Source organism: Macrotis lagotis, chromosome X (assembly GCF_037893015.1).
Source record: "Macrotis lagotis isolate mMagLag1 chromosome X, bilby.v1.9.chrom.fasta, whole genome shotgun sequence".
Taxonomy (NCBI): Eukaryota; Metazoa; Chordata; class Mammalia; order Peramelemorphia; family Peramelidae; genus Macrotis; species Macrotis lagotis.
Window position 1 is genome coordinate 21041454 of NC_133666.1, and position 14162 is coordinate 21055615.

Genomic DNA, 14162 nt, shown 5'->3' on the forward strand with positions numbered 1-14162 from the left:
GGTAATAAGTCCTATAGGTGGGATAGTTTTCTTTATAACTTACCCTCAAGCACCATCTCTTCCATTAGGCCTTTCTTGATTCTCCTGGCTCTCAGACCTCTCTACAATGAATCACCTTGTATTTGCTGTGTTTTAGATGATTTCCCTTGTCATAAAGTAATCTCCTTGAGGACTGGGATTATTTAATTTTTGTCTCTGTATTTCCAGGCCTAGGACAGAGCCTGGCTATACAGGAGATGTTGAAGAAATACTTATTGACTGATTGTGAAACATTTTCCCTCGGAAGCCAATGGCATTAAACACACCTTAATTCAGAGATAAAGGAAATTACAGAAAGCTACAGTGACTTGCATGAGGTCATACAAAGAAAGAGCAACTAACACTATCATGAGGCAATTGGAAAAGAAAACTCAGTCGTCTTAAATTCAGTTTTTTTTTTTTTAACCACTAATCTCTCCCTTTCTCAAAGAGAATCTTATGGCTTGGCATCTGTTCTTGGCTGTTTTTGAAACCCGTTCAGTAATTTACTTCCAATTTAGTAGAAATTATCTTAAAAGCAAACTTTATTCATTCTATTTTTAGAATCGATTCTGCAAGTAAGTTAGTTGTTTTTCAGATGAACATTTATTTGACTCACCTTGCATAATTAAGGTCAGGTTGGTTAGCCTAATCATAACTGCAATATGCTGCTTGTTAAAAGCCGATAACCAACTCTGGTTCCGAAACTAGAAATGGTATTCCCTAGATGTACATTTCCGTTTCCTACTGATGTGTAGTTTTTCTTTATTAGTGATTAGGTGAAAGGAAAAATCAAGCCTCTCCTTAAAGTAATCCATTAAGCATTTGTAGGGCTCCAAGGAAGAAGAAGAAAAGCTCACTGAAGAGCCCACGTGTCTGGGAATTGTAAAGTAACAGGCATCCAGTAAAGGAACTTGCTGAAGACCTCAAAGAAGCAATTAGCAAGTAGTAATACTTTTCCCTCCATCTGTACTCAGCATTTTAATGATTTCTTTCATGTTTTTTCCGGCTGCTGAGGAAGTTTCTACAATTGGTCACAGCATAAGAAGCTCATTCACTGATTTAGAGCTAAAAGTGAGACCTGACTCCATGGTGGCAAGGGGGATGATGATGCCCACAGCTCAACCACTTGGCACACACCTTGACAGATGGAGACTCACATGTCTCTAACAATTCAGATTCTTTGCCTCCTTCCATAGAGGAAAATTTATGTTCCTAAATGAACCATTTTTGATTAACTGTCCTTGGGTTTCCCCTACTGTCACTGCCAAGCTGGGCCATTTTGGGCAAATCACTGTGCCACTCCGGACTTCAGCTTCCTCTCTAATACAAAAAAGGATGGACTAGATGATCATCCTTACAGCTCAAGGCAATTGATTAAGCATTTCTGAAGTAACTTCTAAAGTGTGAGAGACTACAGCAGACAATGGAGATACAAAGTCAACAAGAGTAAATAGTCTTTGACTTGAAGGAGTTTACAGGGGAGAGCTCATGTACATATCCAAGTAGATATAATACAGATATGAAATGATTCCAAGAAAAGAAGGCATTAGTAGTCATGGGGATGAGGAAAGTCCTCAGGAATGTGGCAGCACTGTAGCCATGCCTAGGAGGAGAGGAGAGATTCTAAAAAATGGAAGTGATGGAGCAGTTAGGTGGTGCAGTAAGATAGAGCACTGGCCCTGGAGTCAGGAGAAACTGAGTTCAAATCTGGCCTCAGACACTTAATAATTACCTAGCTGTGTGACCTTGGGTAAGTCACTTAACCCCAGTGCCTTGCAAAACCAAAAAAAAAAAAAAGAAATGGAGGTGAGGAGGATGGACATTCCAGGCATGGGGTCAGTTAGTACAAAGCATGGAAATGCTAGCGACATGTAGGAGAAACAGTAGGAAGGCCAGTTTTGCTAGACTGGGGGATGTGGAAGGGAGTAATGGGTTGATAAGATTGGATAGACAGGATTAGATTTAAATTCCCAAACAGAGGAGTTCAAATTTGAGTTCAATAAGGAAGCTCCTGGAATTTATTTAACAGGGGAGTGTATGGTTTGACCTGTACTTGAGGCAAATTACAATAGATGATATGTGGGCGATGGACTGGAGGAGAAACCTGAGGTGAAGAGGTCAGTTTGGAGACTATTTCAATAGTCCAAAAAGAAATGAAGAGGGTTTCAGCTATTGGGTGGCTATTGGACAGGGAGGAGGGTACACATGGAGGTCAGAGATGTTGTAGAGGTAGAAATGACAAATTCTAGCAACTCATTGGATAGGTGGAATGAGTGAGAGTGGAGAGTCAAGGATCGTGATACCTAGACTGAGATGAACAGCAATCAAGTTTAGAAGAGAGAAAGGATGAAGTGTGGGCATAGATAATTATCAATTAATTAATAATAACCAATTAATTAATTTCATTTTGGACATGGTAATTTAGAGATGCCTGTGGAATAATCAATTCAAAATGTTCCTAGAAGAAGAGAGTAACTTCACAAACTTAAGCAGTTTCAGAAAAAAGGAAATATCCTGGGGTGGCTAGGTGGTGCAGTGGATAAAGCACCGGCCCTGTAGGCAGGAGTACCTGGGTTCAAATCGGGTCTCAGACACTTAATAATTACCTAGCTGTGTGGCCTTGGGCAAACCACTTAAACCCATTTGACTTGCAAAAAAAACTAAAAAAATATCCTGTCCACAAAGACTATAAGAGTACCTGGAAGAAATGAAATGAGATGAACCAGCTAGGTGGCACAGTGAACAGAGTATGGACCCTGGAGTCAGGAAGACCTGAGTTCAAATCTGAGCTTAGACACTTGATATTTACCTAGCTTTGTGATGTTGGGAAAATCACTTAACCTCATTGCCTTGCAAAAACCAAAAAAATGAGTTACAAATAAACTATCTAAGGGAATAAATGGCAAGGAAAATTCGTATCTTTGAACACATAGTGATAAACTTTACCCAAGATAGTACGCTCTGTAAATTAGAATGGATCAACCAGAAATTGACAACTTGATGAAACAGCAAGAAATATTAAAATCAAAAGACTAGAAAAAAATCTAAAGAAAATGTAAGGAATATTAAATCGAAAATAACTGACCTGGGAAACAGGTCAAGAAGAGATAACCTAAGAATCAACAGGTCTGGAGTTTAGGAGAGAGACTTTAGCTGGATCAAGGAATCATCACCATAAAAATTAAACTTAAATTTATATGAGTTGATAAAGTACAAAGAGGGAATGTGATCCTTTGAATTCCTCTGTATTTCCATACCAGTTTTGAGCAAACTATTATACTCTGCTTTAAAATGAGTTTCATTTTCAGTCTTTTCTATCTAAGGATATCATAAAGGCCAGGAACCATGTCTTCTTACCCATATAACATTTGCTCAGTAATCATGTATTGATGTTGAACTATTGTCTAACTCTGAGAGAGGTCAAGACTTTCAGTCAAATCAATCAAGGCTCTTCTGTAGTAGAAAGAGTATTCTGGCCTAGAAATCAGAACTCTAAATCTATGGTCTAAATCTGGGACCTCAATGACTGAAAGATCTAATAGGAGTTTTTTTCTGAGTCCAAATCAGGAAGTTTATAATTTTGTGCCTTAATAATTTAAGGTAGAGGGGATGATAAGGGGAATTTCTCCTTTGTAGGTCCTCAATAACAAAGAAAAATTGGTTCCAGGGGTAGAAGTGATGGGAACTTCAATGGGCGAAGAAAGTAATCACTTCGTTTTCTATCAAGAAAAGGCAAGTTGGGCACAGTTTAAATATGGGGAGAGAAGATTTCAAAGGGTTCAAAGAAAGGATAGGAACTTGAGGCCATGGGTTTGAAGGAAGAACCAACCCCAGGAAGAGTAAAAAGCTCTCAAAAATGAAACTCTTAAGACATAAAAGAAATCATTCTACTGAGGGAGAAAAAGGAGTCATATCAAGGGATGATATAGTTGGAGAAGGAAGATGTGTATAGAAAATAAAAGTGAAGTCAAGGGACTGAGGGTGGAACGGAAGGAGTTGAAGATGAAAGTGTGGTGCCATCTGGGCTTCAAAGGCAATTAAAGGGTAAAGGTAAGACGAACAACAGGACCATTAAAGCACGGAATGAGTTGAGGCTGGAAAGAAAAAGCTGAGAACAATTCAAAGAAGGAAAATAAGTGGGTCAAGGAAGCAATAGGTAGATGAGTTGATGAGAATGGGTGACATGGAAAGCAGAGCCAGCCCAGTCTTAAATGGCTTCTTTTTTTCCTTCTTTGTAAAGTAGAACATCTTTTGACTGGCTTGGAGAGAACAAAATGGATCAGCAGGGCATTGATACGCAAGATGAGTTCAAGTCGCCAGGCTCACCAGAATCCTAAGATCCTGAAGTACCTGGCAGTTGTGACTGCTGAGCAGCTGGCAATGTTATCTGAAAAGATCACAGGGAATGGAAGAACAGCTGGAAGACCCAGGCAGTGTAAGCCCCCCAAACTTTCACCTTTCTTTGCACCCCTAGCACTTCGCACAGTAAACGCTTGTTGATAATGATAATATGGGTCAAGTTTTATATGTGGGTAAAAAAACCCCAGCAGTTCTGCAAATATGAGATGGAGGTAAAAACCGAATTAGAGTTTGAAGGGATCTTAGCAATCTTCTGGTGTCAGCCCCTCCTTCTACAGCTAAGAAAACTGAGATGAGGAACTAAAGATTTGGGCAGATCAAGAATTAGAGTCAGTTAAATGGAGCTTTGCCTGAGAGTGTGGAAATGAAGTCAAACTTAAATAGAAACACTAATCTAGGAAGTGTGATTCCCTGCAGGTCACATAATGACTTTATTTTAAAAGGTAATATTTATGTTTTATAATCCTTTGATTTATTTTGTGTAATTTTTCCCAATTATGTTTTAATCTGGTTTGGGCTGCCCTCCCTGTGCCCAATGTTTGACGCCTCTGATTTAAGAGATGCCAACAGCATCGTTGTAGGGTACTTGGCCTCACTCCCAGCATCAGCAGCAGACTTCTAGAGAGGCACACCTCCTTTCCCCCTCAGCAACAAAAACACCAAACAAAACAAAAAAAAAACCTCCTTATGTTCTGGATCTATTTCCTGCTCTGGTCATTCAAGAGTCCCAGTCTCAACCTTCCAACCCTGAAGTGGTCAACTGAGGCACTTAATAAAGAATTCTATAGGACAGGTAGTAATTAGTTACTGACCATATCTTTGGCTGCAATGTAGACATGGCTTGGCCCTTCATATCTTTTCCATTATGTCTCTTAAAATAGCACCAAAAACCCACCAGAGACCAAGGGAGTTTGCTCATCAAAAAAGCCATCATAGAAAGACAGCTTATAGGTTGAACTGGAAAAGGAAAATATTTCTTTTCCTTGAGGAGTTTTGAGCAGAGGACAGACAACCACTCATGGGTGTATATTCTTTGGTGGAATCAGTTGGATCAGATGGAGGACCATTGATGTCTCTGATAGCCCAAAGATTCTGTCCTGATTTTCAGGGAATAAAATTCTGGAATGCATACTCAAGAGAGGCTGTGGGGTCTGCAGACCTGTCAGAAAGGAACAGCCCCTCATCTTATCTGGGGAGTTTAGCCCCTGTCAACTCTTGAATTCTATGAAGTACACTAAGTTGCAAAAAATAGGTGATGGGAAACATATACCTCCATCTACCATGAGGTACAACTCAATTTAATACTCTCTTGAATAGGAGAAACTCTCATTCCTAAAGCTTTACTGGTCCATGTTAATTATGACCATCAGAGCCAATGCCCCAAAGCTGAGACCCTACCAGGTTTTATCTATCTATAGAAGCTGAGCTCTAATTCCTATGGCAAAAGGAAAGGGGAGGTGCTTCTTTAATGACATCAAGCCCAATGGGGAACTGCTTCCTTCCCAGAATATCCTTAGAGTCAGGCAGGAGAGCCAGGCCTGTTTGCAATCGGGAACCCTGGCCTGAGCAGGTCTCTGGAAAGGCAGCTGGGAGCGAGATGATGACCTGCCTCCAAGTGGCAATGCAAGAGAAGGATCGATTTCAAAAGTTACATTTCACAATGTGTCACCATCTGTTAGAGCGTGTATCTCCTTAGAGGGGGAAAAAACAAAACTTATTCCCATTAAACATCAAAAGATTACAGAGAAATAGACTCTAGTGACCTTGCTATGAGGTATCAAGAGGTAGTTAACAGGACTGAGAGGCAGCTTCCATTAGGATGCCTGGACCCAAGTCCATCTATGCCGCCCCCTACCCTCTATGAAACTGAGTAAGGCAGTTTCTTAGCTTTCTCTTCGAAGGCATATTGAGAGCATGAGCCTAGGTGACAACAGTAACTACCATTGATATAGGGACCGGAAACTTGCAAAATGCTGTATACACGTCATCTCGTTTTGTTTTCCCAACTACTCTGGGGAGTAGGCATTATAATTGCCCCCACTTTACAGCTGAGGAAACTGGAGCGGGTAGAAATGAAGTGACTTGTCCAGGGTCCCTGAGATAGTGACTATCTGAGGAAGAGTTTAAACTTAGATTTTTCCAACTCTCTCCCCAGTCCTCTACCCACCTAGATACCATGGGCCTATGTGATATGGTTTCTAAGGTTCCTTCCGGCTCATTGCAGGTCATCTCGGGACCTGTCTTTCCTCTAAGGGGGTTGGGAGGCTCACATGAACTAATGGATAGAAAGGGTTTAGTATCACCCTCATCATCAGCCACTGCTTCTGACCCCAATGAGTTTGCAATCCAGCTGAGGAGATGAAACTAGATAATAATAGCAAGCACACTATCTAACTTTCTGTGGGAGGGCAGCCACTCCAACTGGGAAAGAAATTCAAGAAGGAAATAGCCATTGGGTAGAGTTTAATGGAAAATATGGTCCTTAAAGAAAAGTGCAAGACTTAAATTCAGAAAGGAAATGGGATTTTATCCTGACATTGGAAATGTCAAATGGTGAGAAAGGGAACATCTGACATTCGATATAAATAAGAGCTGAATTTTGGAAGGGGTAGAACCGTGATTTCATCATGTGAGGAGTTCCCAGTATGAACTATTCTTTTCTCCTAAGCCATCTCATCTGAACAAGTCTCAGAGATTTTCCTGGGGCAATGAGGGATTATATGGCTTGCTTGAGATCCCATAGTTAGAAATATAGAAATATAGAAATATCAGAGCCATGACTTCAAATCCGAACTCTCTCCTCAAAGGCTGAAGGCTGGGCATCTATCCTCTAAACCATACTGCCACTCTGGATCTTCATAAGGCTGCCTAGAGTCAATTACATTTTTTTAGGTTTTTGTAAGGCAAATGGGGTTAAGTGGCTTGCCCAAGGCCACACAGCTAGATAATTATTAAGTGTCGTCTGAGACCGGATTTGAACCCAGGTACTCCTGACTCCAAGGTGGGTGGCTTTATCCACTGCGCGACCTAGCCACCCCTCAATTACATTTTTTAATGAGTTAAAGAGATAAGAGTTTAAAGAGATAAGCAAAAGAAAGTTCAAAAGAGAGGCCTTCAATGGTCAAGGGGCAGAGGATGGAGTAAAAAGGATTTTTCAGATGAGAAAGAAAGTTTCAGAAAGGATATGACTGAAAATCTATGATTACAAAAGGGAAGGAAAGGGAGAACCTTGATTTGGGCACAAAATCTTGAACACAAGAATGAAGGGGATTCCCTCTGAAGCTTCGGAGAGATAAATTTCAAATATAAAAAACTACATCAACAACCTCCTCCCAACAAAATTCTGCTTTACACAGCAGGCAGCAAACCTTTGGAATTTATCTCACAGATGGTACAATATAGATTATAAACAGTTTTGAGGATTTAGTTAAAGCCACTGATGTCAAATTTATTCCATAATAGTGAGGGTAGTTATGAATGTTAGAGTGAACATTTCTCATTTGATAACCTATTCTATGGCCATTTTCTCTATAGCCTCCCATGTCCCAACACAACCATTTAATCACCCACACCAGAAACCAGGTCCAGAAGCTCTGAACCTAGGGGCCATCAACTTCTTTCTTAATATTTTGTTAACTATATGATAAAATAATCATTTTTAGTAATCTTATGTATGTTATTTTAAGTATTTAAAAAAACCTTCTGAGAAGGGATCTATAAGCTTCCCTAGACTGCCAAATGGGTTCAAGGACACACAAAAATAGTTAACACTCTTGTCCCAAAGACCTTCTGTCCTCTGAGTAGGGACTGCCTCTCCCAAAGCTCCATGAGCAAAGTCTCTGTTTCCAACTTTCCAGCCACCTCCTTCATAGAGTCGGCTAGTGTCTTGGGCTTAACTTTTTTTTTTTCTTCTTCTCTACCCCTCCACCCCCCCAGCAGTTCTGGAACCACAGCCATAAGTAAGTGAATGAACAGAATGAAGGTAGAGTGAGGCCTCACTCACCAAGCTTACAATTTTACAGACCCAGGTGTTCTTCCTCAGCCACACTTTCTCCAGTTCTGATGTTTCTCCCACTAGAACGTAAGTACCCGGAGGGCAAGGACTATGTTCCTCACTTGCATCTGTATTCTAAGGGATTAGTATAGTGCTTTAGCACATAGGAATTGCTTATTCATTCATTCATTCACTGAGGTAGAAATAAAGAACAATCATGGCTGTTCTCAATATCAGAGGCACAAATTGGATAGACCAGAGGTCTGATCCAGTGTGATCATTCTTGTGCTTTAATGAAATCTAATTGGCCACTTTCCTACCTCTGGGACTGTTGAGTGAAGCTTCCGATGCTCTTCCTCCATCTCCACAATGACTCTGGTCAAAGGGAAGGCATTGATCACCAGTTCCTGCCACTATGTCAAAATTCTTCGCCACATCTTTGGTTTCTCCAAGAGATCTCAACCTGTAGACTCTTCTTGTATTTGTGTCTGATAGATAAAGGGCTTCAGACACTGGATCCACAGCTAGATAGTATTTGTGAGCAGGACTTGTGCTAGGGAGAAGCAAAAGCAAAGCTTTATGAAGCCATCTGTTCAATTCCCTTAACTCTCCCTGTTCTGTTCAGCTCCCTTAAACCTCCCTGTTCTCCCCATCTCCCCACCCCAACCCAGTCACCCCAGCTCCACTGATCTTGGTCAAAAATAAACAACAACACTTCTTGACTCTCTGAACATGTTTCTACTGTCCATCTTGTACCAAGAGAGCCAGATCCACCATCAGAATATTCTTCACTTGGAGTGGTTTTTGTTTTGTTGTCTTGCCAGTAGTAGGAAAGACATTAGAAGAGATTACACACACCTAAGAGATCACCTTTCTCCAGTTCATTAGAAAGCAAACCAGATTCTGAAAGATATATTCATTTAGGCCTTGTCTATTGACTCAAAGAAAAGAGAGGGGTAAGAGTCATCTATGCAATTAAGCATATCTTAGTATCCCTCTCTATGAACTAGCACTTTCTGCTACAATTTGATGTCTTCCTTGCTGCCTGTCCCCCCAAATATATTCATGGATAATAATGAATAGATAGGAGACTTGTAGATTTCAAGGCTGTAAAAAACTCCTGGGCAAACTGGTACTGAATTCAGGGTTCTACAGGGGCAGCTTCCAGCTCTGGGAACAGCAGAAGAGGTACTGTGATAAAAGCAGAAAGACTCCCAGCAGGTCTCTAAATTGACTTGGCAGTCACAGCAAACATGGCTTTGTGAGGGGCATGCAAAACTTTATATTTAGTTGATGTTTCCTCTTCCAAAATCTCCAGTCTACTAACATCCTTCCAGGATGATGAAGGGGCTGTAACCATGCCTGGAAATAACCTTCATTGCTTTGATAATGACTTTGTTCGAGTTTCACCAGAGTTAAATGAATCATGCTTTGTTTAGGAAGATTCTATAGGCCCTCTCTCCAAGGGAAATGTTACTCACACAAAAGCACTTTGGAATGCATTACCTTCATCCATTATTGAGTATCCCTACCATGCCTGTGAGGGAATTTGGAATGATCATTCTCCCCAAACCTTAGTTGAGGGCACCCAATGACAAGTAGGTGGTATAGGGAGTATGTGCCCAGGATTGCTAAAATGGCAGATTCTAGATTAGAAGTCACTTGAAGAAAATCTGTTCTCCAGTTTCCAATGGAGAGCTTCTCCAAGGTGTTTTTTGGCTAAAGGGTTCAGGGCTTAAAATGGAAGAGCCCTGAACACCAAAGTGAAACCTCATGGTTGCCATTTTCTTGGTCACTGACAGACCCTACAAAAGCAAAATGAGCAAAATCACAAAAGACTGTATACTGATTCCCTCAGGAGCTTGGAGACAGTCTGACTTTGGGAAAATGGGCCAAAGCCCATAGAGACAACAATTCAGAGAACATATCAGACCCAGAGCACTAGACACAGTGGCTTTTGGTCTTTGGAGTCAACTGGAGAGTGTGGAAGAGCCTTTCTCTGACCTTGCTGTTAGATTTGAAAGTGAATGAATGTTAGACATTTATTCCAGCCAGGCCCCGCAACCTAGAAAAGACCATTTAATTAATGCTAGTTCAACTCACATCACTTCTTAAATAGGCAATTAATACTTATAATTAATACTAACATTTTCTTAGCAAGCAATCTGAGAACCAATGCAGCAAACCTGGTAGTCAGGCAAAGGAACTACATAAATTGAAATTGAAATTGAAAAAAAAAATTGAAAAAACAAACAAACAAACATTCTCAGCATCATGTGATGAAAGATTTGCATTCAGGAGTGACCAAATTCAATTTTCTCCTCTGTAATTCCAGCTAATTTGAGAGGGTTTTGACATGTGGAATGCACAAACACACTGATCACAAGTAATCATTGAAACTAATTGCAGGTCTATGGCATTCCCCATTTGCTCATTATTCCCTTTGTATAGGAAAATCCATCACAGAATCTCAAAGTTGGAGAATGAGATAGTACTTTAGTGGCTGTCTAGCCTAACCCATATATGAAAACTAACACCACTACAATGGACTTGAGAAAAAGTCATCCCGACTCAGGTTAAATATCCCCATGGAGGGGGAATCATGCTCAAATACCCTTCATTGCACCGAAGCAGATGCTTCTCTGAAACCAACCGAGTCATTTATTATACTATCTCTATCTCTACCCAAAGCTAGTAAAGTTTGGAGTGCATATTTTACTAAAGTTCCAGATAGTGGGCTCATCTAAGACTAGAGCTTCAGGACCCATAAAGATGACTCTGCTTTCATGTGATATGCTCATTCTAAAGCTTTCATTTTGTCCTATTTTCTGATTCCAAACTTTCTCGAAGCTTCTCCAACAAAGCTTCATGTATTGATCCCCCGCTTACCAGAAAGAAGCTTTCCTGAGTTCCAACTTCAAATTTCACAGTATTTCTGTCATTTTATTTCAGAAGGAAAAATTCTCTGTTAGGACATTCTGAGAAAATGGTCTCTACATGGGAACTAAAGTTTACTTACCTGTGTCTCGTATCTCTGTTTCTAATGTGTGCACAGGATCCAGGAGTGGCCATCCAAAAGAAAAGAGTGAGTGGTGAATGTTACTGGACAAGTCAAATCAAGGTTAACATTCACTGCCTAGCTTGAGATATTCCATCAAAAGCCTGGGTTCAAAGATATGGGAGTGTACCTCCTGAGTCCAATCTGCTGATATGATTGAGCCCAGGTGAGTAGAGTTGCCTCCTGGGTAAGGGATGGAAGGCTGAGGTCATCAGTTATGTTACAGAGGCAGAGAGGACCCACCAAAGTTGTCAGGCCTTTTGGTCCCCTAGTTCTTTGGACATCACAGGGCATGAAGAAAACAAACTCAACAAGCAGGAAGTTCTAGGGTCTGTAGGGATGTAGGCATCCTCGAGAGGAGCTACGCAATTCACTGACTTGGGAGCAACTCTTACCCAAAGAAATGGCTATGATAGTTGCTTAGACATTTTTATTCTAAAGCTTCCCTGATGCCATTAACAATCAAGGAAAAAAGGAAGGTATTATCATTTATCAGCTAAAATAGAAAATGTTTACATACTTTGGGATAACAAGAAAAAGGTAGACATACAAATGCCTCCATCTGGAGTCATTCCTGATTTACGTGTTCATAGGGAATCGCTCTCAAGATTAGCAGAACTTGGTTACCAGCAGGATTTCAGGAATTTGTTTCAATGGCTCCAAAGGAACAGGAAGGATTACTGATTGCTTTTCCCTGTCTATCTCCAAAATGCCTCATTTCTGTCCCCTGGCTCCTCTGGTCTCCTTAGGGACATGGCTTCAATCTCACCTTCTAAAGGAGGACTTTCTTGGTCTCTCCCACTCTTAGTGCCTTCCCTCGGAGATTATCATCCTACACTGTGGGCATCTTCTATGTTTCTAGGTACTTACATGTCATCTCTTCCATTAGAATGAGCTCCTTGAGTGATAGGGACTGGTTTTCCCTTTCTTCTCTCCTAGTGCTCACTTAGCACAGTGCCTGTCTTGTCTGCTTCATAAATACTTGATTGACTAATTGACCCTGGATTATACTGTTTCTGTGGCTTCTTGTTCGAGGAGCTCCATCATCAGGCCTTAAAGCACAATGTGAAGACATAGCAGCTTGTGCTTGCAGGCAGACCCTATCTAGGAAGACTTCTTAATCAAAGTTCCAGAAGACCCTTGTGCTGACACAGATTAGAAACTTGAACATGGACCCATGACAGGGGTTCCAAGAGGGGTGTTGAGTATATTAAAGGGCTTTGAATTTTTGGATTCCAGTGGCTGGGAAGGGAGGGAGGAAGGCAGTATTTGACTTTTTTTGCAGCTGCTCACTCCTATTATTGCAAATAATTCCACTGTGAGACAGAAAAGAGGCACTGGATTATGCAAAGCAGCCTTTCTCATTAACGTCTCACAGGGAGGATGTAAAAATGATCACTGTTCTTTCAAAGGTAGGGAGTTTGCTTCATCTCCAAGTCATTGTGCTGAAGCTCCTATGGCCACAAGAGTTAGTCTAGCAAACCATTTTGAACATGCTGAAGTGCTAGTGTGGGAGATCTATGAAACTCCCAGTGCACTGACAGTCATCACCTGATTCTTCCAGACAGTCAGGAAGGGGAATTCCAAAGCTTTTTAAGAGGTGGTATAATGAGGTGCTGGGGTGGGAGTAGGGGTACCACTGATCTGCTTGAGGCAATGAGGTTAAGTGATTTGTCCAAGGCCACACAGCTGGGTAATTATTAAATGTCTGAAGTCACATTTGAACTCAGATCCTCCTGACTCCAAGACCAGTGCTCTATCCACAGTGCCGCCCAGCTGTCCCATCTTATTCACAGTCTCAATGCCACTTTTCATCCTTTCCTAGCTTTGCAGCAATGCCAAACTATGACTCCAGAGCCCTCTGTTTGCCTTCATCTATTTATTTCTTTAGTTTTGGCTAGGGCTAACCCTTGGTGAAAATCATGCATTTTTGGTGCTCATCCTCTCTCTCTATGTCTTTTTCCCCCAGGTAGCTCCAGTCCTCAAACTACCACCCACTTAGGGTGATATTCCAACTCTCTGTGATTAATGCATCATGACTTGGATCTCTCTCCTTTTTAACAAAACTCATTTCTTTTGTGTCTTAAGGTCCTATTGTCATCCAGAAGTCATGTTGGTGAAAGCAATCTGATAAATTAAACTGTTGAACTATCAATGACTGGTATCAACATACATAGTTAAGTTTATAAGAGATAAGGGTTTTAGGGAATGACTCAATGCCAAAAGAATGAACTTCTAATGGTGGAGAACAGGTAGCAGGCTGTAGAATTGGAGAAGAAGTTATCACTAGGCAAGAATATTCTCTAATAAAATAAAAATATATAAGCAATAGTGTATTCTACCTACCCATTAGGCTGTACATTAGGCAGGGCAACTTCCAGTTCCTATTATCTCCACTCTCAAAACATAGAATCTTATTTCTCATTGAAAACTTCCAGAGCTAGAAAGATCTCTTCCTACATTTTTAAATATTCTTGTATTTTATTCTCCAACACCCTCCCTCTCATGATCCAAAAGTACTGTCACCCTTGATGTTTTTCATACATGATATGGTATCTCTGGACTCCATATCTTTTCACTGACTGTTCCCCATATATGGAACATTCTTCTTGTTTCTGCCTCCTGGCTTCCTGGGCCCATTTTCTGTAGGAGACCTTTCCTGCTTCCCTGATTTGTCCTCTGTCCTCCTCCGACCCATATAGCTAATGTCTTCCTTTTAAGAACACCTTT

The 14162-nt window shown here is 40.8% G+C and overlaps 1 protein-coding gene across 6 annotated transcripts in view; it reads right to left on the reverse strand.

Moving 5' to 3' along the window:
- Positions 1 to 14162, reverse strand: part of TENM1 (teneurin transmembrane protein 1) — a 1637812-nt gene that overhangs the window by 70950 nt on the left and 1552700 nt on the right. For all 6 annotated transcript variants that reach the window (XM_074202813.1, XM_074202814.1, XM_074202809.1 and 3 more), the window contains 2 exons: positions 11394 to 11414; positions 8695 to 8927 (listed from right to left, as the gene is read on the reverse strand). In XM_074202813.1, coding sequence (XP_074058914.1) covers positions 8695 to 8927; positions 11394 to 11414 — 254 coding nt within the window. The remainder of the gene's footprint in view (positions 1 to 8694; positions 8928 to 11393; positions 11415 to 14162) is intronic.